This window comes from Anthonomus grandis, chromosome 2 (assembly GCF_022605725.1).
Source record: "Anthonomus grandis grandis chromosome 2, icAntGran1.3, whole genome shotgun sequence".
NCBI classification, from domain to species: domain Eukaryota; kingdom Metazoa; phylum Arthropoda; class Insecta; order Coleoptera; family Curculionidae; genus Anthonomus; species Anthonomus grandis.
In genome coordinates this window covers 23,170,856-23,195,936 of record NC_065547.1, presented here as the reverse complement: position 1 = coordinate 23,195,936, position 25,081 = coordinate 23,170,856, and the positions used below count along the sequence as shown (strand labels likewise).

The 25,081-nt window shown below is 31.1% G+C and overlaps 1 protein-coding gene across 1 annotated transcript in view; it reads left to right on the top strand.

Annotated features, from left to right (window-relative positions):
- Positions 1 to 7,256: 7,256 nt before the first annotated feature.
- The window catches only part of LOC126750131 (uncharacterized), a 39,501-nt gene continuing 21,676 nt past the window's right edge, over positions 7,257 to 25,081 (top strand). Inside the window, exon 1 of the mRNA XM_050459641.1 lies at positions 7,257 to 7,468. Coding sequence (XP_050315598.1) covers positions 7,315 to 7,468 — 154 coding nt within the window. The 5' untranslated portion in view covers positions 7,257 to 7,314. The remainder of the gene's footprint in view (positions 7,469 to 25,081) is intronic.

Below are 25,081 nucleotides of genomic sequence, written 5' to 3'. Positions count from 1 at the left end.
CTTCAAAACATTATTTACAATTATAAAGAACCCAGCAATGGTCAAGAAATTTTTGTATTATTTAAAAACCCGAATTGTATTATTTGAATCTGTGTATACTCCTGAGGGTCTAGATGATTCAATACTATAGGGTACTATAATACTATAGGGTATACCTGATAATATCTGAGAAAATGTTAACGTCAGAAGTATTTTTAAGGTTAACATTTTTAATAGAATCATCAAGCTTCCACATAAAAACACATTGGGTCCTGATGGTAAACCAAATAGTTATTTAAAGCATTAGTTTACATTTTGATTATTCCTTGAGTTTACTTTTTAATCTATCTTGAGAACTGTAATATTTCCTGATAAATGGAAAAATAGTTTTATATCTCCTTTATTTAAGTGCGGTTAAAGGAATGTTGTTACTAAGTACTTAAAAGTGTTTATATCCAATCGTCAATCCCAAAACTATTGGACAGCCTAGAAAGTGACCGATTGGAGTGGCTGTGTCGAGATTTAATAACCAACAACCAGCATGGCTATTGCACAGGTCAATCTGTGTCACAAATTTATTAACTTATATGACTAAAATTAAAAAATCTCTTGGGAATTTTAAACAAGTGGACTCTATATATTATATACAGATTTTTGTAATGTAAAGTGTTTGATAAGGTAATCACCATACTCTTCATAAGCTTTTTCTTATTGGTTTTGGCGCAGATACTTTTAATTACTTACTGTTCGTACAAAAATTACAATTCGTAGCTGTTTGTGTAATCATAAACAGAGAGTTAAAATGGGATCTTATCAATCAGAATGCATAAAAGTTACTTCTAATGTTCCTTAAGGTGGGCATTAATCACCTGTTTATTTTGTCGTATTTATAAATAAAATTTTTGATTGTTTTAAAAATAGTGAAGCTTTGAGTTTCGCAGATGATTTAAATTTTTTTAAAATAATAAACTGCATACAGGACTAAATACTTTTGCAGAAAGATCTTAGTAGATCTTAACGAATAGTTCAATACTTTTGATTCATTGCAAGGAATAACTTTGAAATATATCTCCAGAATCAGGAAAATATGTAGATATCCTTTACTACTTAACTTGATCATAGTGAGTCCAACTTTAGAGAATATTAGAAAGTCAATTTGACTCCTTTAGATGAGTTTGTGCTAAATTAAAATGTCTGTACAACTTAGTTAATACTACAATAGTGTCCAGATCCACTTAAAATTTCATATATTGACATTGCATCAAGGAATAGAAGAGAGGATTTTATTCCATTCTTTGTATATTTCCACAAAACCAATTATGGATATTATTGTCCTGTAGATAGATATGCAAGGATTTTAAATCAACATCATCTACATTTTTTGAAATAGTATATAATATTTTGAAAGTCAATTAAATAACATTAAATTTAGGGTGTAACATAACAAAATATAATATTTTGTATATTTTCGGGATCATAATCGTCCGTTTTAATGCGAATTGAAAGTTTGTTGTGTAATAAGTCTGATGTTAATAAGTGTTAGGATTATAGTATAAGGAAAATATTTATTTTAAGTTTCAGTGTGATACAATTGTAAGAGTTACTAATTATTATTTTTTAATCTCCTTGATATTACTTAATATTATTTTGATATTTGTAATCTATTAATGGGGATTTTCCGTAAATAAATGGATACAAAAAAATAATACGTCGATAGTGCGGAGGCATGGATGCTGAAAAAGATCAAATTGGATAAGCTTGAGGCATTTGAAAGACACTGTCATCAACGCATATTTCAAATTTTATGGCCGATAAGGTCTTCGATAACGATGAGCTGCATATCTGATAATCCCGAAAGGAGAAGAAGTAATTAATACTTAATAATACTAAAAAAATTAAAAATTTAAATACTTTTATAAAGTAATAAAAGGGTCGAAGTACATATGCTTCCAAAACATAATGGAGGGAAAAATGATAGAAAAAAGGTGCCGAGGAAGAAAAGGACGTTAAGAGATTAGTTTGGATTTGATTGGTTAAAACAGCTGTCAACAAAGTGTGAATTATCTTGATAATTTCCAACTTTCGACGAGGTGATGGAACGTGAAGAAGACAAATTTTCTTCGCGATGTGCGATGTGTTTTTGATTTTGTTTGTTTCTTTTTTTTTCTTCTGCTTCTTCAGCAATTTAAAGAGATAAAATAAAAAATAAAATTTTATTACATATTGTCTCTATTAAGTAAATGGCTATAACCTCAACTATAGCGTTATCTGGTAATATTTCTAAATAATTGTGACTCATCTTGGGAATGTGTATTCTACCTTCTTCCATTTCTAAGTATGACTCTAGTCATTTACAGAATTTACCGTTATACTAGTTTTTCAGTTTTTACACTAAGCTATTTGTATTCTATGTATATTTTCCCTTAAGACCACATTTATATCAAATCAAATCAAATCAAAAATGGTTTATTTGTCAAAATGTACAGTTTTATAGGTCAATAAAAATTACAAAGAAAAAAAAATTACATTGACAAATAGGACTATTCTCTCGATTATAAAACCGTTTTCCCTAGTTAGCACAAGCAAAGAAGGGATGAAAAAGCCCTTTACAATTTACAGAAACAATTTTACAAAAATAAAAATAACGTTTTTATATAGGAATGCAAAGTAAGATATAGAATTAATTAACCTAAGATTTTAAGACAGGCAGCGGCAGTGCGACAACGGACGAGCGCAAGGAGAGAGGACAGACGAGGCGAAAAAAGACCCCAAAAAATAACCCCAAGATGCGTGCATCGGCCTAGGCTATTAAAAAATATACGTATGTATGTTACCGAAAAAGAAAGAATAAAACTAAACGCGGGATTTTAAAATATAATCTCCGAACATTCCACTGAAAATTAGCATATTATATACACACGTATATCTTCTGTTACATGTTACTATTTCTTGCATTATGTTATTATACGCATTATCCCATTTTATATATCACCCAACTTGAATTAATTGCCAATTATTTGTTCCATAAGTAGTTTAGATTTTATTTGACCAGAGAAAGCTCCCAAGGGCATTTGCTTTATGTCATTGTTTAAGCCATTCCACATTTGAACAGCTACATACTTAAAAGAACGTTGAAATGCTGCGCTTCTATGCAGTGGTACGATAAAAACGTTATTTCGTGTGGCATGCGCATGTTCGAATTCTTGAAACGGACTTCTTAAATTAAATGGTTGATTATTATTTACTATGCGATATACAAAATTATACATATGTAGCTTTCTTCTATTGTTCATATTTAATATTTTATTATTATTGAGATAAGGCGATATATGGTTTCTGTAGGGGATACTATAAGAGAATCTCATACAGGAATTTTTGGACTTTTTGTATAATTTTTTTATTTTGTGAAGATAAAGAATTTCCATAGACTACGTCACCATAATCAAACAATGACAAAATAAGACTATCGCACAATAAGTACTTTTGTTTTGCCGATAAATTTCGCTTAAACTTAAAAAGTTTTTTTAAACGTAAATAAGCAGTTTTCGTTTTATTTTTTATGTGTAATTCAAAAGAGAGAGAGCTGTCAAATATAACGCCTAAATTTTTTGCCTCGGAAACAACAGGAATTGAAGTATTATCAATAGATATAGGATTTAAGGATAAGTTATTTTCGAGCCTTTGCCTTATATTAAAGTTGGAGCACATAATAAGAATTTTAGATTTTGTGGCATTAAGCTTAAGATTATGATTTTCTGGGTATTTATGTAGACTAATTAAATCACTATTAAAATTTTGATAGAATAGATTTATATTATTAAGGTGAATTGGAATATAAACTTGGGAATCATCGGCATATTGTTGCAAAGTGGCGTGTTTTATTACTTTGTACATATCAGCCACGTAAATAGAGAAAAGTAACGGCGATACTATAGAGCCTTGAGGTACTCCCTGGTTAAAAGGTGTAAATTCTGAGTAATGCTTTTCAGACTGCCGAACCACCATAACACAACTGTCTCTATTACGCAAATAATCCTTGAAAAAATTTACACCGCTCTCTGAAATACCAATATATTTTAATTTTGCCAATAACATATCATGGTTAATCGTGTCAAAAGCCCTACTAAAGTCCAATAAGGCCATACATGTTGGCTGACCATTCTCCTCATTTACCCTAATATCATTTAAAATACCCACCAAACTTGTAGACGTGCTAAAGTTTTTTCTGAAACCGGATTGACAATCGGGGATAATTTTATGTTTATCAACAAAATTTGAAATTTGATTAAAAATATGTTTTTCCAGAATTTTAAATGATGCTGGTAGAATACTAATTGGTCTGAGATCTTTATGCTCTTTTGGATTTGAATTTTTTGGAATAGGTTTAATAATTGCCCTTTTCCACACATTTGGCGACTTTTGTTAAAGAATACATTCGTTAATAATATGCAATAAAGGACTTAAGCAAAAAGGCAAACACAATTTTATATCTTTTATAGAAATACCATCGATTCCCGTTGCATTTGATTTAATAGTCGAGATTATTTTAATCATATTGTCTTGGTCCAAAAGCTGGAAATTAAGTTTTATATTATTTATGGTATTATTTTGGTAAAATTCAATACATTCTTTACTTGTAGTATCAGGTAGGGTGGAAACAGTATTAAAAAAATTGCCAATATCTGTTGGATTTGATATGTTAGTAGGTAGCTCGTTTTGATATCTTTTTCCTTTGGTTAAGAATAGTTTATCTGCTATTCTCCAAAATTCTTGTCCTTTTTTGTTTGATAATTGATTAAAAAATTTTATTTTTTCTCGTATTATAGCATGTTTTGTGTAGTTTCTTAGCTGTTTATAATATTCAAAATGAGGCTGAGATTTACTTTTCAGATATTTTTTATGAGCACGATCACGTAATTTGATAAGAGTTTTTATATTTTCGGTTATCCATGGACAGTATATTTTCTCTTTAATAATTTTATTTTTAGTCGGAGCATGTGTATTTAAAAGCTGTAAAATGTGTTCATTAAAAAACTTCACTTTGTCATTAATATCTATAAGGCGGTACATCTGATCCCAATTTATAAGCAAACCATCGTTTATAAAATTTTCCATATTTATGTTGTTATAAACTCTGAAAGTCATGATCATTTATATAATTCTACAGTTCCTCAAAGATAGGACGGCTATTTCAAGATGCTATTTTAATCTTCATATTCTGAGTAAAAAATCTTTCTGTTCACCTCCAGATTTATTGCTGTTATAAGCACTCGTATTGGAATTGATTCATTGTACCAGTTATAAATCTTAATTTTATGTAGTGCTTATTTTTTTAAATATTTTTGCGGTGCAGTCCTTGGTCAAGTCTAGCAATGACTTGTTCAATCTATTGTAATGTTTAATGCTGTAATGTTTTAGTGTCTACTTATTCACTTTGTTCTGTTTGCGTAGTTATTAGGTTCGTCTTTTTTATATAAGTAAAAGTTTTATTTTATTTATTTAACTTTAATTCATAAGAGTCTTCTCACACCTTAAACTTTTTTTTTAAATTTAATTTTTATTATAAATTGTAATTTTTAAATTGACAAATAAGGTATTTTTGATTTAATTTGATGTGCCACAAAATGTCCTTATTAGATTAATTTCCCTTTAAGTTTTTATTACAATGTTGTTGATTTATAGGCCCTAATTGACAAATATTCTTTTATAAATGAACTCCCAAATATTTACATGTAGAATTTTCTTACTCCGTATATAAATTTCTGACGTATGCTCCCTTAAATGTTTTTGAACCATAGTTTGTCATATTTATGCCCTGATATAAATTCTATGACTGTATATCCTTCAACTATCTTACTTAACCTTTTTTACTTAAAAATTGACTTTTTCTATCATATCTGTAACTGCAGGAACATCATTGGAGTTGATGGAGGCTATAATATGCCAATTTTGTGCCTCTATTAAAGGATCTCCAGTTTGCTCAGAAGCTCCTTAGACAAATTGCAGCCTTGAGTGAGCCTCCCACAGCTTTTTAAAAAGCATAAGAATATGATTTTATTAGCTCGTTCATATTCGCCTCGGCCAGATCCATGAAGGGCTTCGTTCCTGCTGGTTAAAGAGAGGCAGCTCTTATGTTAAGGGAGTCGGCGATCGGATTTCCTTGCTGTAGTTGTGCCGCTTAATCTAGCTCACTCCGACCCGGTTTTTGGAAAAAGATGCCACGAAGGTGCGATGACTTGACAGCGCAAGAACTGCCAGCACTCTGTGTGCATTGATGTTTTATTCAATAACATTGCTACTGATTAGTTATTCTGCCACCAGGGTATGCTATATATTTCGGTTTGAAAGACCGTTCGAATAGATATACTTTCAAATAGTTATACCCGCCATCCTCATGATATCAATGCCCTTTATGTTGATTGTGTAGTATTTGTTAAATGCAAGGATTTGAATTTTATTTTAAATAGTACATGCTCACAAAACTCCAATTATTTGCCTGTTGCTCGATATCATTCGTAATATATCGTTGCAAACATACACCACAATTAGAGGTGGGAAATTTAAATTTTTTATCAAGAAAGGTCAGCTCGGGGTTATCTCGAGCCTTCAGTAGAGGAAGCGACTTGCTTCTTACTTGAGTGAGCTCTTTGCATGTCCACATTTATGGTCAGCCCAGTAAAGTGGAAGCGCATCAATGTGTTAGCCTAGGTCTTATGATAGCTGTGCAAATCCGCATAGTCCCCTACCTTGGGGGAGAAGCTTCAGGTCTTCTCTATAGTGTGCCTACACTGTTGATAAAAGATATATCCTTTTTGTAATTTCTTGGTTATGTAAGAGTTCCAATTTAAATTGCTCGACACATCACATCGAGGTACTTTATTTCCGAAATATAACTTAATATTGAGCCTGATCCCTTAGGTGTCAGAAGGAATTATTATTGCTTTTCCCTTTTTAATGAGTGGCATTATCTTAGTCTTTTTGATCTTAGCATGACTAAGTCATCTGCATAGGCTATTGTGTAGAATAGCAAAACTATTTTTTTTTTGGAAATGAAAATATTATAAGATTTGAAAGAAGTTTATACTTTTGATACATTGTATTTGCGTTTACAAGTAATAATTACTATATGATGAATTAATATATTATTACTTCTAAGGTACCCTGTATCGCTATTCAAATGAAATGAATAAAATGCGGTTCAAAGCCCCTCGTCTAATCTACCTGTTCTATGCCTAATTTATCTCTAGGTGGTGTGAAAGGCCGCATTGAATAAAGTTATTCTCCAGGTAAAGGTGCAGTTAAATCAGAAAGCCGAGTGACACCAGACCCAACAAAATGAATCAAAAATATTTCTTGTTTATTTGTGTGGTTTTTACGATTTTGGGCAGCGTCTTGCTTCAAGGGCTTAACAGTAATGTTTACATAGAAAAGCAATTGCTTTGTGCATTGGACAAGGCACCATGTGACAATTTAGGGAAACAGATCAAAGGTATGTTTGTATTTTTCAAAGATATTTAAAAATTCGGTACACCTGATATTTCTACCCATTTGTTTGCCACAAGTAAATTTTTTCCTATGAAATTTTTTAAAAAATTCTTAAATTTATTACTAATTTTATAAGTTTTTAGTTTTTAGTTGTACCATATTTATGGAAATTACTCTATAAAATAAAAGGACAGTATCAAGATTGACACGCACATTATATTAAAACTGGAACATTCTAAAAACTGTGAAATTTATAATACCTATATGTTTAAATTTAACTTAAAACGAGAGCAATTTGTCCATAACTACTGCATTGTATATTGCCAATATTGCATTAATTTAATGATTGGCCTCGGTTTATTTTTAATGTCTTGAAAATGTATATAGTATCTTGCACTATATACTTGTTAAGCTATTTATCATGTTATATGCAGTACGCCCCGAAACCCAGGTAAAAATCATAAAATATAGAAGGTTCGTTTTTAAACAAACATCTTTTTTGAATGCATCAAATTATTTCTTTATCGTGAAAGTCAAAATAAAAGAACCCACGTAGTCAACAAGAATATATATTAATATTTTCCTATAGCGCACATCATCAGCAATGTGACTCTACAAAAAATGTTTACAGGTTAAAATCATTAAAATAAACTTCCAGAATAAAGATATAGACTTTCGAAATGGTATGTTCATGATAATATACCGATCGTGTTATCGTGAGGTACGTTTTACCCAAAATAATGGCAACACCGCTTGATCGCGGCTTGCAGGCGGCGGAATTTTTCGTTTTTATTTTTTGAACCGGGAGCCAGCAGACCTCACTTTGCTGCGTTACTTCACGTTGCATTAATAATTTTTGAGCGTTATTTTCGTGTTTTTTTTACTATGGCTGTTTATACCCCCTCCGAAAGAGTTCAACTAATTAAATGGTTTTATGGAGGCAATTCGGCAGTACAGTGTAGAGATTTGTTTTCAGTGACATTTGAGAATAGACCGATTGCTTGTGCAAAAACGGTTTTAAATGTGGTTACATTACAAAGGTGTATGTATGAATGTGTAAATTTTAAGGCAATTATTGGCTTCCCTGTACATTTTACAGAAAAAATGTAAGATAACTTTTTGAAGAGACCAATCTGGCAAACCCTCGTGTGTTCAAGTTTCAAAAAAATTTAATAAGCGAATCTTGAATTATTCAATTAAATTTGCAAAATTACCAAATTTTCCATTACATTACAAAGGTGTTTAGCGAAAGAATCGGTTTATTTGAGCCTTTTATTGAAAAAATGATATGTTGTTAAATTTGTTTATTAGAGTTTTATTTCTGATTTTTTATTATATTTTTATCAGAGTTGATATTTTATTTTTTATTAAAATAACGCTTTAATTTTCATTATGCAAAACACAGCATATTAAACATTTTAAGATTACAATTCTATGCGGGTTTCACACATTGTCATGTCTGTAAAACCCGCATTAGAACAAATATATTAAAAATGCCTGGATTTTCGCGTAATATTTTGGGACATTTTGTCGCCAAACGACGCAGCTCCCACGAAAGTCAGATGTTTACTAATCCCGTCCAGTGCTGCCGCACCGACTTTTTGAAATGTACTAATCAAAAGCAATTAAATGTACTAGATTGTACTAAAATTTACGATAGGGTGAAATGTTATTCGTTTCTCGTAGAAAATCCCTTTTTTGCACTGATAGAATTAAACAGCTATGTTTTTTAAAGTATTTTTATTTCTTTTTATTACAAAAAAAAAACAAAAATAAAAATATAAACTTAAATCTCTAATTCCTTTATAATTGACAAAAACTAAATCTAGTATCTACTAAGGGCCAATTTTACAAGTTCGAGTAAACACCAAACTGAGATTAGCTTGACATTACTAACGTATATTTGATGATATAAATGTCAACAACGTCAATCTAATCTTCAGTTTGGCGTTTACTGGAACTTGTAAAATTGGCCTTTACTAATTTATACTTAGAATAATATTATATATGTATAATTAAGTAATTATAAATAATTATTTATAATTCCTTAATTCGGCAGGAGGTTGCCACTCCCAACAAGCTGTGTTTCTAATAACCTCTTTGGTTCAAAGTAGATTGTGGCATGTTGCTGTTTCTAATAAATTTCTATTTTTTTTAATTAGGTTAAGACTTAAAAATATACTTTCAGCCGCGGCGCTCCCATATGGTAAACACAATATATTTAAAAAAAAAGAATACAGAGAAGGAAATATAGATTCATTTAGAGAGTTTTTTATTAGACCCAATTCAATTACAAACTTCTCTATATCCATGTTTTTTAATCTTTTCAACGACACATCAAAAAGTGAAAGCATCCGCCACTCTAAATTAATTTCTTCATATTTGTCTGTATGAACCATATTAGGGAAATATTTTACAAGGGGAATAATGGAAAGGGCTTTTTTATCGGAAAAAATATTTTGTGGATCTATCCAAGTTAATTTCGTGTATATATGAAATCTTTGTTTTATTTGGAAAACCAATTCTATGTAAAAATTTAGGCAGTTTAAGCGAAAGTTGTGTAATTCGTTTTTATCTATTGGGTTATTTTCAATAGTTTCCTGTACTTTTACCCTAAAATATACCCCCTCTAACGGCAAAAAATTAACAGCATCTTTGATATGAATTTTGTCAATAGGCGTACTGTTAATGTAATTTGAATTTATAAAAATTGTTAGGATTTGTTTATAAACAGAAGAAATTCGGGGCAGCAATTGATGTAAACGGAGCTTTTCTGATTGGAACTCGATATTAATTGCGTTAATTATTTTGAGGCTATAAGATAAAAATGATAAATACATTTTCGTAATTTTATTATTGAAGTGCTGATAATATGTTGTTAATTTTAATTTTTGGGGAAGATTCTTCATAAGCAGTTTCGGTAAAATATAATATGAGAGCATTATACTGCTCTAAGATTCTGTCCACAACTTGTTGTAGCGACAAGCACCTTGTCTCAGAAAGTCGTAAAATTTTATGTGGTTTCAGCTCACAAAAAGCTTGAAATTCTTTTAAAGCATTCATTCTTTTTGAACTGTGAGAAAAGTGAGTATAAATATCTTTTATTAATTCGTCTAGTTCTTTTGGTATTTTAGCACAAGCATAAGATGAACATAAATTAAAAGAATGCGAACTACATCCTACAACGACTAAGTTTGGTAACCTTTTTTTTAAAAGAGCTTGAACGCCATTAAATTGTCCCATCATTGTAGCACAATTATCGCCTGCAAAACCTGCCATATTTTCTATGTTAACTCCTGATGATATAAGGTAATTTGTAAAACATTCGTAGATTGAGACAGCTGTAGAATTATCCTCAAGCTCAAGGAGTCCTAAGAAGGCAACCACAGTCTTGTTTTTAAAATACCTTACCAGAATAGCTAAACATTTTTTGTGTATACATCAGTGGTTTCGTCGATGATAATTGAATAAAAATTTTCATTTAAATCAGCAACGACTTGTTTTTTAGCGTACGGACCAATGCATTCATTAACTAATTTGGTAGTTTTAGTTCTGCTGCAAGAAATTCCAGCGACAATTTTCGAATCTGGACATATAGATGCATGCCAAGTGTATCTTATAAGATCTAAAAGAAATTTTCATGTTTGTTATATAGTTAGTTAACATTTTAGAAATTTTGAAGGACATAGGACCTATAAAAGAGTGAGAAACGTAAGGGTTATTTATTTAATTACTGTTTAGAGAATTATTTCCTATTGTTAGTAGAATCTTATTTCTAGACCTGTGTTTTAAAATTATAATATTAAAAACATTTCGATTATAAACATTATTTGCCGCTAATTGCTTAATTCATGTTTAAAAAATAAACAGTATATTTCTTCGTTATAGCTAAAAGACTTTAAAGAAGTTTTGAGAGCTCTGTGTTAACCTATTAATTAAAAGCTGACAATTTGTGAGAGTAAATAATTAAAATTAGATAGAATAATGTCGTCAGTTTAAGTGGCTTTTTATTTTCATAAATTTTAAAGTAACCAGAACATTTAATAAAGCACCATCACAGATGTATATGTCATGTATATACTGTATACAGGGTGGCCATTTGAAAACGAAACAGAGCCTATTTTGGGTCCCTCAGAACATTTGCGAAAAAATCCTCGGACCCGTCAATTTTTGATTCAAGGGGGAAACATTTTTTTCCTAGTTTCGCCCCCCTGAGGGTAAAGCCCTAGCGGGGGTGACAAGGGCCCCCAAAATTTTAAATGGAACGGGGGGTCGAGTGATACTTTATTTTGAAGGTATTTTTATGTGGATTATAATGAAGCTGTTATGTAATTTTAAGCACGCGCTTCCTAAACACTGGTAAATTTGTTTATGTTGTTATGATAATGTACATAAATAATATTCGTATATTATGTAAACAAATTAGTAGTTTGCTAATAATGTTTTTGTAAACAACTGCTTTTTTTGCCGACTTTGTATACAAGTAAATGTATATATATTTTATAGATTTTAAGGAAATGTGACCTCAAACAATTTATAAAATTGTTAAGTTTTTTGTATGCTTTGTTGTATTTTTTATTTTTATATATTTGTATTTTTTGTTTTGTCTTTGTGTATATTTTGTTTGTATGATTTATTTAAATAATAGCTTTGTCGACAAAATTTTAAATTTTATAATAATAAAGCGTTGATTGATTGATTGGTTGAACCCTAAAGCTTTAAATCGTTACTATTTGCCTAGTCGATACAGGGGCTAATAAAAGTTACAAAAAATGTTAAAAAGTATCATTTTAAATAAAGGGCTTAAAGATAAAATCAATCAAGTAAATGTTCAAAATATTGGCCTTAGACTTCCATACAATAATACAGGTTTTGTTCAAACCTTTCCCGTACATTTTGCAAAATTTCTGGGGTGATTTGACGACATTCATCAATTATTCATTGTCGCAAATGGTTTAGCGATATTGGCTGACTAACATAAATTTTAGTTTTTAAATGGCCCCATAAAAAAAATCTAACGGGCTTAAGTCCGGGGAACGAGGAGGCCATTCAATAGCTCCTCTTCTTCCAATCCATTATCCTGGAAACGTTTGGTCCAAATATTGACGAACTCTTGCAGCATAGTGGGGTGGCGCCCCATCTTGCTGAAATACTAGACGATTTTCCAAGTACTCGTTGTTATTTTCTAGTATCTCCACTAATGCTGGATGAATTGTATTTTCTAATAACTCCAGGTACATCTCTCCTGTTAAACTGCTGCTCTATTTTCATTGTTCGCAAAGAAAAGATAAATTATTTCAACTCTTTCAGCAAGTAAATAAACCATTATCACACTCAATGTTCTAACTAACTAACTTTAAAGAGCTATTTGTTTGACACACTATGATCTGACAGCAGTAATTGACAACCACTATTAAACTTCAAAATGTTGCTATAATAACAGTCTCAACAATAACCAAGAGTTCCCTTGCAGAATTGGCATAGATACCTACGGGTATTAAAAAAAAAGCAACAGAAAGTACGGACATTTTTTTGTACCTATTAATTATGGTTAGGCAATCATCCATGTATCGGACCCATATTATAATTTTATTGTCAGGTAATTATAGAAATTTCAAGCTAATTTTAAAAAAATAGGTAATAGAGGAGAAAGGGAGTTCCTTAAAGCATTGCTTTAAAATAAAATGTAATATGGCAAATGAAGAACTCTTGGGAAGGATTCTCGGAAAATTTTAAATTGGATAAAATATGACTTTAAGCATTGCTTCTTGCCGAAAAACAGATGTAAATAAGTTTTTAATATAAAACTAAAAGATCAGTTTGTCACATGACAGGCATATTTAAATCGCAAAATTGTATGTGAAAAGAGTCATAAAGTAATATTCTAAGCGATATTTAATCATTCAATGAAATAAATAAATGTTTTAAATATTTAAAAAAAAATATATATTTGATTCGTAACATTTGACTACAGACGCCCACGTATTATTTTGTTAGTCGTCTGACATCAGTCCCAGCCACTTAAGCGTGAAAAGTTGCACAGGTCCGGTCTTAAAATTTATTTGTATTTAAAATTTTATTATTCGAGATTTTTAGGTTTTGTTTTATAAAGTTAGAAATTCAGGATAGTTGATAGCAAAATAATATTTAATTTAAAAATAAGATTTAAGTACGTAAAATCAGTTTAACCAAAAATTTTAATTTAATAAGTTTAGTTTTTTGCGCCATCAGTGGGATGTTTATAATAAGTGATGAAAGAATAGGTGGTACAAATTACTTAGGCCCATTTATTCTGTGGATTAAGGCATGAAAGATTTACTTTTTGACACAAAAGGGTAAAATGTTTTGGTTTGTCTTCAAATTTTATATATTTACTTTTTTTGGTATTGAGATTTATTTTTATTTGGTGGTTATTATTATATATATTGGTTATTATATATAACGGGGATTTTGGCTGTCATATTCAATGTCCTTTATTATTATTTTTTTCAAATTTATACATATTATGATATATTATTTTAATAACATACCCATGGAAACCCCATCTCTATATTTAGTACTAACATCTTTCGATAAAAAGTAAATATGTAGTCAGAAAAGTGGAAGTGTATTTTTTTTAAATATACTTTTACATTAAAAACCATTTAGCTGTCTATATTTTATGCATGGAGGAAGAGGCAGACTTTATTTTGTCGCTGAAGGATAAACAGAGCTAGTAAGCTGAAAAAAAAACAAAACTTAAAACTTGTTTAATTAATAAAAATAGGGTTTTCTTACTATGGCAAAAAAGGGACTTTTTCCCAGAGAATGGAGAAAGAAGCAGTCTTTATTGTATCGCTGAAGAACAACAGGGGCAGTAAGCTGTAAAAAACAAAACTTTAAAGTTGTTTAAAAATAGGGTTTTCTTACTACTTAAACTTAAATTCAAGTTTTATTAGGTATCTCCGCAAGGTTGAGACTGAGAAATGTTTGTCCCTTGTCGATAAGGAGTCCTTAACTATCTCTATGGTCAGAACCTCATTGTTTTTGTATTTAGAATACACAACTTCCTTAGCAATTTGGAAATATCCGTGTCAAAAAGGTAATCTAAAGGGGAAAGTTCTGGGGACCTAGCTGGCCATTCTATGGTACATCCCCCTGTCTATCCATCTATTTGGAAAAGTAAAATTCAAATAATCACGCACCTCTCGACTGTAGTGCGGAGGAGCTACGTCTTGTTGAAAGTAGACTTATCTGTAGGTTGAACCGGCCTAACGTCTAATTTCAGGAACAATGCGGTTTCGAAGCATTTTTAAATATTTTACGGAAGTCAACCTGATTTCCTCCCTCAATAAAGTACGAGCCAATTTTGTGGAATCCAAATATCGCAGTCCACACATTTTGGGGAATACTGGGTATGCACTTTCCGCAGCCAGTATGGATTTTCATCGGTCCAGTACCTGCAATTTTGGCGGTTTAAAATGCCATGAAGCATAAACGTAGCTTCATCCGAAAACACAATGTTATTTAATAAGTTCTGATCTTGGTCTAGTATTGCTATGATTGTTTCATAAAATTCGACCCTCCTGTCATCTTCCAAAGTTCTTGCTCCAAGTGAATTTTAAATAAGAATAGAATTTATTTTATTTTAAACCAATGATTTAGGCATGTCAATTTCTTGAGCGGTTTTTCGGAACAAACTGTGGGGATTTTCAACGAAATATTGCAAAATTTCTTTCATCATTTGTTGAGGATTTTAGCCGACCAGATCTAGTCCTTTCTTTAATACTGCCAGTTTCGTCGAACCACTTTACTATTTTCTGAGCAGTTGATAAAGTTAGGTTTCGATTTAGAAATAAATCATTAAATTAGCGACCTCTTCTTATGGTCTAACACGATGTGTACAACCCCTTAACCTTATTAATGTAATTTTTTCGGTTTCATTTAATTGAGCCGTTTTGGACAATATTGAACTTAGCGAAGACGTCAAATCTATTAATGAAAGTCAAAGTGTCCCTGCCACCTGGGACGCAAAAAAGTACCGAGAGTTATAATAATTTAGATTTTAAAGCCTGGTAAGTTAGTTTTTAAAAATATTGATTTTCAATGATGATATTTCAAAAACAGTTCAAGACTGATTTAGCGTGTTATACATGAAATTTGTTTAGAATTTAACATATAATCCAAAACTGCATTAATAAGTTAGGTGTTCTGTTTAAAAACATAAAGTTGGCATAAAGATCTTCTTAACGCACCCTGTATATTTTCAGAAGAAATCTGGAAAAATGCAAAAATGACGTGTCCGAGCCTTTTTTAACCAGATAATTCGTTTACATTTAAATTTTCAAACAATTAAAAATAGGTTCCTCTATTAAAAGTATAAAAAGAATTCTTATGGTATAAATAAAAGAAAAGACGGATATTTACGACGGGATATTTAATATTTTGTTAGGATTTATTAGTATAAAAACTTTTATAAAAAGAATTATTAGGTTTTAATTTTGTCGTTTTCTTAAAAAAATAAAAAAAATTATATATGTACAATACACTTGCATAATAAAATACGCAGCTAATATGTCTAAAGAATATTTAAAACTATAAAAAAATCGAAATTATTAAATTTAAAATCTTCTTTACATAATTATTGTTTTAATTAACATAAAATATTAATAATTTTTAGTTAAAATCTTTCTACATAGAATTCAAGTCAGGAGATTGCGCTGCCCATGGCAATACCTGAATATTGTGGTGATGTAATAAGTTTCTACCGGTTCTTGCAACATGCGGATGTGCATTGTATTGCATAAGCACAACATTTCCACCAAATTCTGTAGCGCGTGGATAAATAATCGATTCCAGAATTTGATGAGTGAAACCTGCTTAGTATTTCATGTTGCCGTGATTACTCAATTCTAACAGAAGAAAATAAAGTGATATAATAAATTATCATAATTAGCAGAAACTAACGTGCATTCTTTACTAAAAAGCAAAAGAAAAAAGTGAACTCATTTAATAACCATAACTGTTTTGTACTATATTTATACTAATCACTAATAATAATATAATTAATATTTTTAATTTGGCTTATTTAAATCGTAAATTTCCACACGTACCGGCAACGCTGTGAATTGCGACCGGAAATATTCTATCGATCTCGATAAAGGTAATTGTATTTGGTATGGTAACAGTATAGGTACTAGTATTGGTTGTTATTATTACTCGATGTTTACGTTTGGATGGTGTACGTTTCGTATGTATTAGTATTAAAAGGATATTTTGAGTGATTTCAGCAAAAAAGAAAGAAAGATTTTTTAAGAATTCTGAAGTGGTCACATGCATTGAAGAAAAAGGACAAATCCTTTCACAGCGGAATATCTTAAGAATATGTCAACCTGGCAACGTCTTCCGTAATATCAGCAAAGGGTTGGGTTGGATATGGAAACTAATTTCAGTTGGTTGCAAATCTCTACAAACCAAAGTTTTTTTATAAAAAATGATTTAATTGTTAGATGTAGACTTTTGTTTGTAGAGGTTTGCAACCATCTAAAATTGGTTTAGATATTTATTATTAATTATATAAGAAGGTTTTATCCGAATCCTTTGGGAGTTTTGGGAGTTATAGCTATTAATTTTTTTTTGTACATCTAACAATTCAATAACTTTTTATAAAAAAAACTTTTATTTGTAGAGGTTTGCAACCATCTGAAATCGGTTTAGAAATTTATTATTTATTACGTAATAAAGTTTTATCCAAATCCTTTAGGAGATTTGGAAGTTATAGCTATTAATTTTTTTAACATCTAACAATTCAATAATTTTTACGAAAAAACTTTCATTTGTAGAGATTTGCAACTACCTGAAATCGATTTAGGTATTTGTTATTTACTTATAACGTAAAAGGTTTTATCCAAATCCTTTGGGCGGTTTTTTGAGAGGTAATAATTTAGATTTTAAAGCCTGGTAAAGTTTTTAAAAATGTTGATTTTCAATTGTGATATTTCAAAAACAGTTCAAGATTCATTTAGGGTGTTATACATGAAATTTGTTTAGAATTTAACATAGAATCCAAGACTGCATTAATAATTGGGGTGTTCTGTTTAGAAAAATAAAGTTGGCATAAAGGTATTCTTAACGCACCCTGAATATTTACAGAAGAATTCTGAAAAAATGCAAAAATGCATAATTGACGTGTCCGAGCCTTTTTTAACCAGATAATTCGTTTACATTTGAGTTTTCAAACAATTAAAAATAAGTTTCTCTATTAAATGTATAGAAAGAATTATTATGGTTTAAATAAAAGAAAAGCCTTTTTTTAAATGTCGATGTTTCGAGAAAATCATCGTCAAGGCACGACGGGATATTCAATATTTTGTTAGGACTTTAGTATAAAAACTTTTATAAAAAGAATTATTTGGTTTTAATTTTGTCGTTTTGTTAAAAAAAATAAAATTATATATGTACAATACACTTGCATAATAAAATACGTAGCTAATATGTCTGAAGAATATTTAAAACTATAAAAAAATCAAAATCATTAAATTTTAAATTTAAAATCTTCTTTACATAATACATAAAATATTAATAATTTTTAGTTAAAATCTTTCTGTATAGAATGATTTGAATTCTAGATTGCGCCGCCATGGCAATACTTGAATCTTGTGCTGATGCAATAAGTTCATGTTGCCGTGATTACTCAATTCTAACAGAAGAAAATAAAGTGATATAATAAATTATCATAATTAGCAGAAACTAACGTTAACGCATTCTTTATTAAAAAGCAAAAGAAAAAAGTGAAATCATTTAATAGCCATAACTATTTTGTACTAAATTCATACTAATTTTTAATAATAATATAATTAATATTTTTAATTTGGCTTATTTAAATAGTAAATTTCCACACATACCGGCAACGCTGTAAATTTCTACCGGAAATAGTCTATCTTCTATCGATCTTGATAAAGGTACTTGTATTTGGTATGGCAACTGCGCTCGATGTTTATGTTTAGATGGTGTACGTTCCGTATGTATTAGCACAGATGTAAATAGCTCCGCAGGATGTAAATAGTGCGGAGCTATTTACATCTGTGGTATTAGTATTAAAAGGATATTTTTTGTGATTTCAGTGCAGATTTTTAACTAATAATAAAATTCAAACCTTTTTGCTAAAAAATTATAAGGAATTCTGAAGTGGTCACATGTATTGGGAAAAAGGACATTCAAATCGTTCCTTTCACAGCTGTTCATCCTTATAGGTGATGTCAGGAATTTCTTAAGAATATGTCAACCTGGCAACGTCTTCCGCAATATTAACAGCTGTCCAGCAGTTGTCGTTGTCGGTTGTCGCCAGAAAAGAAAGGGTTGGGTCGGGTTGGGTTGGATATCTAAACTTATTTACAAATAACCTTTTTTTTGTAGAGGGTTGCAACCATCTAAAATCGGTTTAGATATTTATAATCCATTTTAGAAGAAAGTTTTATCCAAATCCTTTGGGAGTTTTGGAAGTTATAGGCGTTTATATTTTTTAATATCTAACAATTCAATAATTTTTTTACGAAAAAATCTTGGTTTGTAGAGATTTGCAACCATCTGAAATCGGTTTAGATATTTATTATTTATTACGTTATAAGGTTTTATCAAAATCCTTTGGGAGTTTTTGGAATTATAGCCATTACATTTTTGTCTACATCTAACTTTAATAATTTTTTACCAAAAATCTTTCGTTTGTAAAGGTTTCCAACTATCCAAAATCGGTTTAGATATTTATCATCTATTATAGAAAAAAATTTTATCCATATCCTTTGGGAATTTTGGGAGCCTTTTTATTTTTTTAGTTTTTCATTTTTACTTTAGTAGTTCATTTCTTTAGTTGTCAACCAAAAAAGTAACCGTGGTTCTTACCAATTCAACGCTGAAAATCAGCTATTGTTACGGGCATCAGGCATTATTTTCATTACATAACAGGGCTGGGATTCTAAAATCACGACTCGATCTCGATACGATCATGACTTCGAATTCGATCGCGACTAAGTCGTGGCGAGAAAGGTAATTCTAAATTTCAATCGTCGGCTAAACTCGTTTTATTCGATTTGATTTAGGGTTCTTGGTATATATTTGTTATTTTCCCTAATATTTGACAGATGGAAACGTCAATTGTCTTTTCTATTGATAAACACTAAGAATTTATATTTATTTTGTTAATTTTTTTCGCCTCCGTGTATTTTTATTTAAATATATGCCCATATTATTTCTTTATAATAAAAAAAAATTCGTTTAAATCCACCACTACCCATAGGAAAATAATAATTGAATTCATGGAAAATTACAAAAACTTGTTGTATTCATCCACTTTTGGTTTCAATATGGCAACATGGGTGCAATCAATAGGACCTATAACACCAGGGGAATTGGATTTCTCTATAAATGTTAATTTATTAATTTCTCTAATCTCTTATATTTGAAAAACTAATGAATCGGTCAGCAAGGTGATAATTTCAGTAATTTTATGGATCCAACGACTTGCAGTAGTTTGGCTAATTCCAAATTTAAAATCTTATTCAATGCTTCTTTGGTAACAATCTGTGGCATAAAATCTTAAAATACTAAAACTGCCCATTCAATAGTAACTCTACTTCCTCTGCCTCTATTATTAACAGAAGGTTGTGAAAAATAGGGTCGAATTAAATCTATTAGTTGTTGTGTTTAAGAAAGCTTTTTGATATACTAATGAAAACCAGAATTTGAAAGGAGTATGACTATGGTAACCAATAGATAAAACAAATACGTTTAAAAAAGGATGCTGTCACATTATGCACGTATTAAAAAAGGAAAAAGCTATATCGTCTGGTGTATACGATATACCCAAGCGTGTCGTCGACAAATCGTTAAAAACTAGGCAATCCGCAAGACACTCACGACTGAAAATTTTATTTAGAATCAGTCATATCGAGTAATCTTGTCGAATCGTGATTTTAGAATCCCAGCGCAGGGAGCGCGGCCTATAAATTGGTTGCTGGAAACCGGCATATGCTGCGTTCTCGACTTTGGTTGCTGGATATCGATCGGACGCTAGCTTCATAGAGTCACGATCTAACAAGTGGCCATAATATTATAAAAGTCAAACAACATACAGTATCGGACAAAATTAGAGAGACTCGACTACTTACGTCTTTTATGTAAGATAAAAATGATTAAATTCCTCTTTTTGTGCTAAAGGATGTTATGTTTTGAAGTAGTTTAAAAAGGGACTAAAATAAATTTAAAAAAAAAAACATTTCTCAAGATTTATTAGGAAAAATAAAAAAATGCAAAAAATTCTGTGCGACAAAATTAGAGAGACTTATCCTTAAAGTACATTTGTACCCTATACTAATGAAACTAACCTAATACTTTGTCCAGTACCCTTTATTCTGGATAACTTTTTCACATCTATTCGGCATCGATCCAATGAGATTCGAAATTACAGCCGGATCCATTGATTTCCAGGCATTCTCGATTTTTTCAAATAATTGAGCACGATTCCCAATGTTTTTAGTGCGAATCTTTTTCTCTATAATCTCCCAAAGATTTTCAATTGGGTTCAAGTCCGGCGATTGCGGTGGCCATTTTAAAACTTGAATTTTGTTAGCCAAAAACCATTCCTTCACAAGTTTGGCCGTATGTTTGGGGTCGTTATCGTGTTGGAACGTGAATCTTAGCGGCATTTGCCATTCGGCGTAAGGCAACATTACATCTTCCAGTATAGTCCGATATATAAATCTATCCATAGTGCCCTCAATTTTGTGGATAGGACCCATTCCATAACCCGAAAAACATCCCCAAACCATTAAATTTCCACCTCCGTGCTTCACAGTACCAGAAACATATTTTGGATCAAGCCTTTTGTTTGCTGGGCGATGTACGAACTGCGCTCCATCACTTCCAAAAATATTATATTTAGAGTCGTCACTAAACAAAACCTTATTCCAGTCCTTAGCTGTCCAGTAACGGTGACGTGTTGCAAATAACATTCTAGCAGCTACATTTTTTTTTGATAGATGGGGTTTTTTTGCTGGTCTCCTTCCAGGAAACCCCGCCTCCACTAATCGCCGCTGCACAGTCCTGGATGAAACCCCAGGCGCCTCCAATTCAGCCAAAATCTGTGTTGAAGATAGACGCGGATTATTCTGACTTAGTCGTTTAATTCTCCTGTCCAGCAGTACTGAGGTTTTTCTCTTGCGGCTACCTCTTTTAAGGTTTGTCACTCTTCCACGGAGCTGATAATTTTTTATTGTTCTGGAAACCATTTGTTTACTGCGTTGAATTGCTCTTTTATTAATTTTTATGAGCGACCTGAGTTATAGGCTTCTATAATTTTTTCTTTTAGGTCTATGGAATTATGTTTACCACGAGGCATTGCTAATGATATTCTCAAACTAATAAACAGAAATTAAACTAATCGCGACTTCAGCGAAACTAAATACAAAATAATTTTTTATCAATGTTAAAAACATTCTTTAAATAAATGTAAACATGAGCTACAAAAATGAATTGTTGATAATAGAATTCTTGTCAACTCCGGTATATACTGCTTAACAAATATTAATATTATTTCAAGTACAAAAAATTGGAGTTGGCAAATAGAGAAGTCTCTCTAATTTTGTCCGATACTGTATTTGTGAGGTATCTATTAAGTATTGGATAGCTACCAAAATTATGCTTTTTCCGTTGAATTTTTTTCGGAAAATATAAATAAATATGTGTACTTAAGTATAGTATTATAATCTAGCGAATTTTTTGCTTAGTGAAATTGAGAACGCAGCGTATCTCGTTCTCATCTAGCTATATATAGTCCGCGGCCGCTGCTATTTAATCTATATTCAAACTCAAAACGTTTATTTGCCAATATCAAAAATTACAAAATAGTTGTACTTATGATGTAAGTGAAGTTAGCAAATAGGAATGCATCTCAATTATAAAAACCGTTTCTCAAAAGTACCTCTGCAAGAGGCATTTTTAAGTGATACATCCTCAAGAAAAAGCAACAAAAAAGAAAACAAAAAAAACCTTACGTAAGAATATTTTTTCGATACATTTTGATAGTGAGAGCTTAAAAAAATTTAAAAAAATACAATTAATTTATATTTATGTATATACACAGGGCATGGGTAGGCAGCGACTGAATCAGGGAAGCGCGGGAGAAGAAACACATCTAATAGTGTTTGGAATGTGAGTAGCTAAACGGAAATGGTGAATAGATGAGGTTAGTGGCTATTTAAAATGCATAGTATTTTTTGTTTTTCTTCAAATTTAGGAGTAATATATTTTTTCCTTTTTTTATTAGATTTTCCCCGTTTTTCTACTTTAACCTCCATTTTTTTTTAAATTTTTGGCCAAAATGGCGCACAATTAATTTTATTTTAAAGACTAATATTGTCTCATTCAGATTTAGGTAATAACTGAGAAAAATATTTAAAGAAAAACTAATAGTGGAGTAACAAACTTCCTCAAATCAATAGAAAAAAAATGTTACTTCATCTTTACAATGGAAAAAATAATAATAAAAAAAGTTGTGTGGCTTTAAAATGTGTTAAAAAACTTCTCTAGTTAATAGTCTTTCTAACGATGTGCCAAAAATAATTAGGTAAAAAACAAAAAACAAAAAAACAAAAAAGTTTGTCTTCAAGGACGAGTGACCCAATTTCTTCCTAATTGAGCAGGTATAAACTTATGTCTCTTTCTAACACTGCTAAATCTGTTGCGCTATCTCTTTCACCGTTATAAAACAGCTAAACCTATGTAGCCTTTCGTTGATTGGGGGTTGATTTAAAAAAAAACATATTTTTTACTTCAAATCGTTTATTTATAAGTCTTGCTCAAATTGATGGCCATTATTTCTAATACACGCGTAACATCGCTTTCCTATTTTTCTTGTGGTATACTGTAATGTTAGTTCCCGTCGCCTTATTACAAAAGCGTCATTAATTTTTCCTATAAATTGTTCCCTTGTATTTATAGGTTCGAAATACACAAGTTCTTTTGCACGGCCCCAGACGTAAAAATCAAGCCCCGTCAAGTCCGGTGATCTTGCAGGCCATAGGATAGGGCCATCTCTGCCAATCCAAGTATTGGGACATGCATTGTCTAGGTGCTCCTGGATCGCCAATCTCCAGTGCGCTGGGCACCCATCGTGTTGGAACGTCATTTGTCCTTCAATGAGAAAATTTGGAACCCCCTTCAAGAGTTCTGGCAGATCATTTAATAAAAAATCTAGATAATTATCCCCATTCATATTATCCGGTAAATAATGTGGACCAATAAGGGTATTACCAATTAGGCCTGCCCAAACGTTTACTGAGAATTTACTTTGAAAGGACACGACTTTCTTCATTTTTGGGTTTTCTTCTTTTGGGGCCCAATAATGCAAATTATGAAAGTTGGTAATTCCCTCCCTTGAAAACTTGGATTCATCTGTCCACAGTATGTTTTTCAAGAAATCGCGGTTATCCACGTCCATATGTAACAGGAGGCGGCAAAACTGAATGCGTCTTTGGTAGTCGTTCTCTTCAAGATCTTGCACGGGAGTGTAATGAAAGGGATGCTTTCCGTTGGCATGAAGAACAGACCAGACCTTCCATACACTTAGGTTTAGATTGGCAGCTACAGTCCGGATGCTCGTTGTGGGATCTTCGTCAAAAGCTTCCAGAATTCGTTCATCATCAGCAATATTACGTTGTCTGCGAACTCCAAGTTCACGGCGATTTAGACTACCAGTTTCTCTTCTTAAGCGTCTAAAGGTCGTTTCAAAAGTATGACGATTAGGTTGGCGTCTATTGGGGAAACGCTCTTGGTAAATTCTTTTCGCTTCTCGTCCATTTTCATCAGCTCTACCATATGCCATTAGGATATCGGCGTACTCCTCGTTTGTAAAGGCACCAGCCATAGTAGGCAACAGTAACAATAAAACAAAGTTAAAGAAAATGAACAACAAAAATAATATGCGTAGAGCGGAGTTAAAAATACGTGAAGTAGCGGAGAAAGATAAGTCTCGAATAAATAATACTCGTTTTATGGTTAGTGACATGTAACAGTTTAAGGTAGCGGGGCACAAAGGGAGTATCGCCGAATGATAAAGGAGATTATAGCGTAACAGGTTTAGCTGTGTTAGAAAGAGGCATAAGTTTATACCTGCTCAATTAAGTTGCTTTCAAGAAATTGCTTTACGCGTCCTTGAAGACACACTTATTTGTTTTTCGTAAGTTACCTAATTATTTTTGTTACATGTGCATATTGTTAGAAAGACTATTAACTAGAGAAGTTTTTTAACACATTTTAAGACCCCATAACTTTTTTTTATTATTATTTTTTCCATTGTAAAGTTGACGTAACACTATTACACACTACCTAGTTTTTACTATTGATTTGAGGAAGTTTGTTACTCCACTATTAGTTTCTCTTTAAATATTTTTCTCAGTTATTACCTAAATCTAAATGAGACATTAGTCTTTAAAATAAAATTAATTGTGCGCCATTTTGGCCAAAAATTAAAAAAAAAATTGAAGGTTAAAGTAAAAAAAATTGGGAAAATGTAATAAAAAGGGAAAAAATATATTACTCCTTAAATTTGAGGAAAAACAAAAAAATACTATGCGCTTTAAATAGC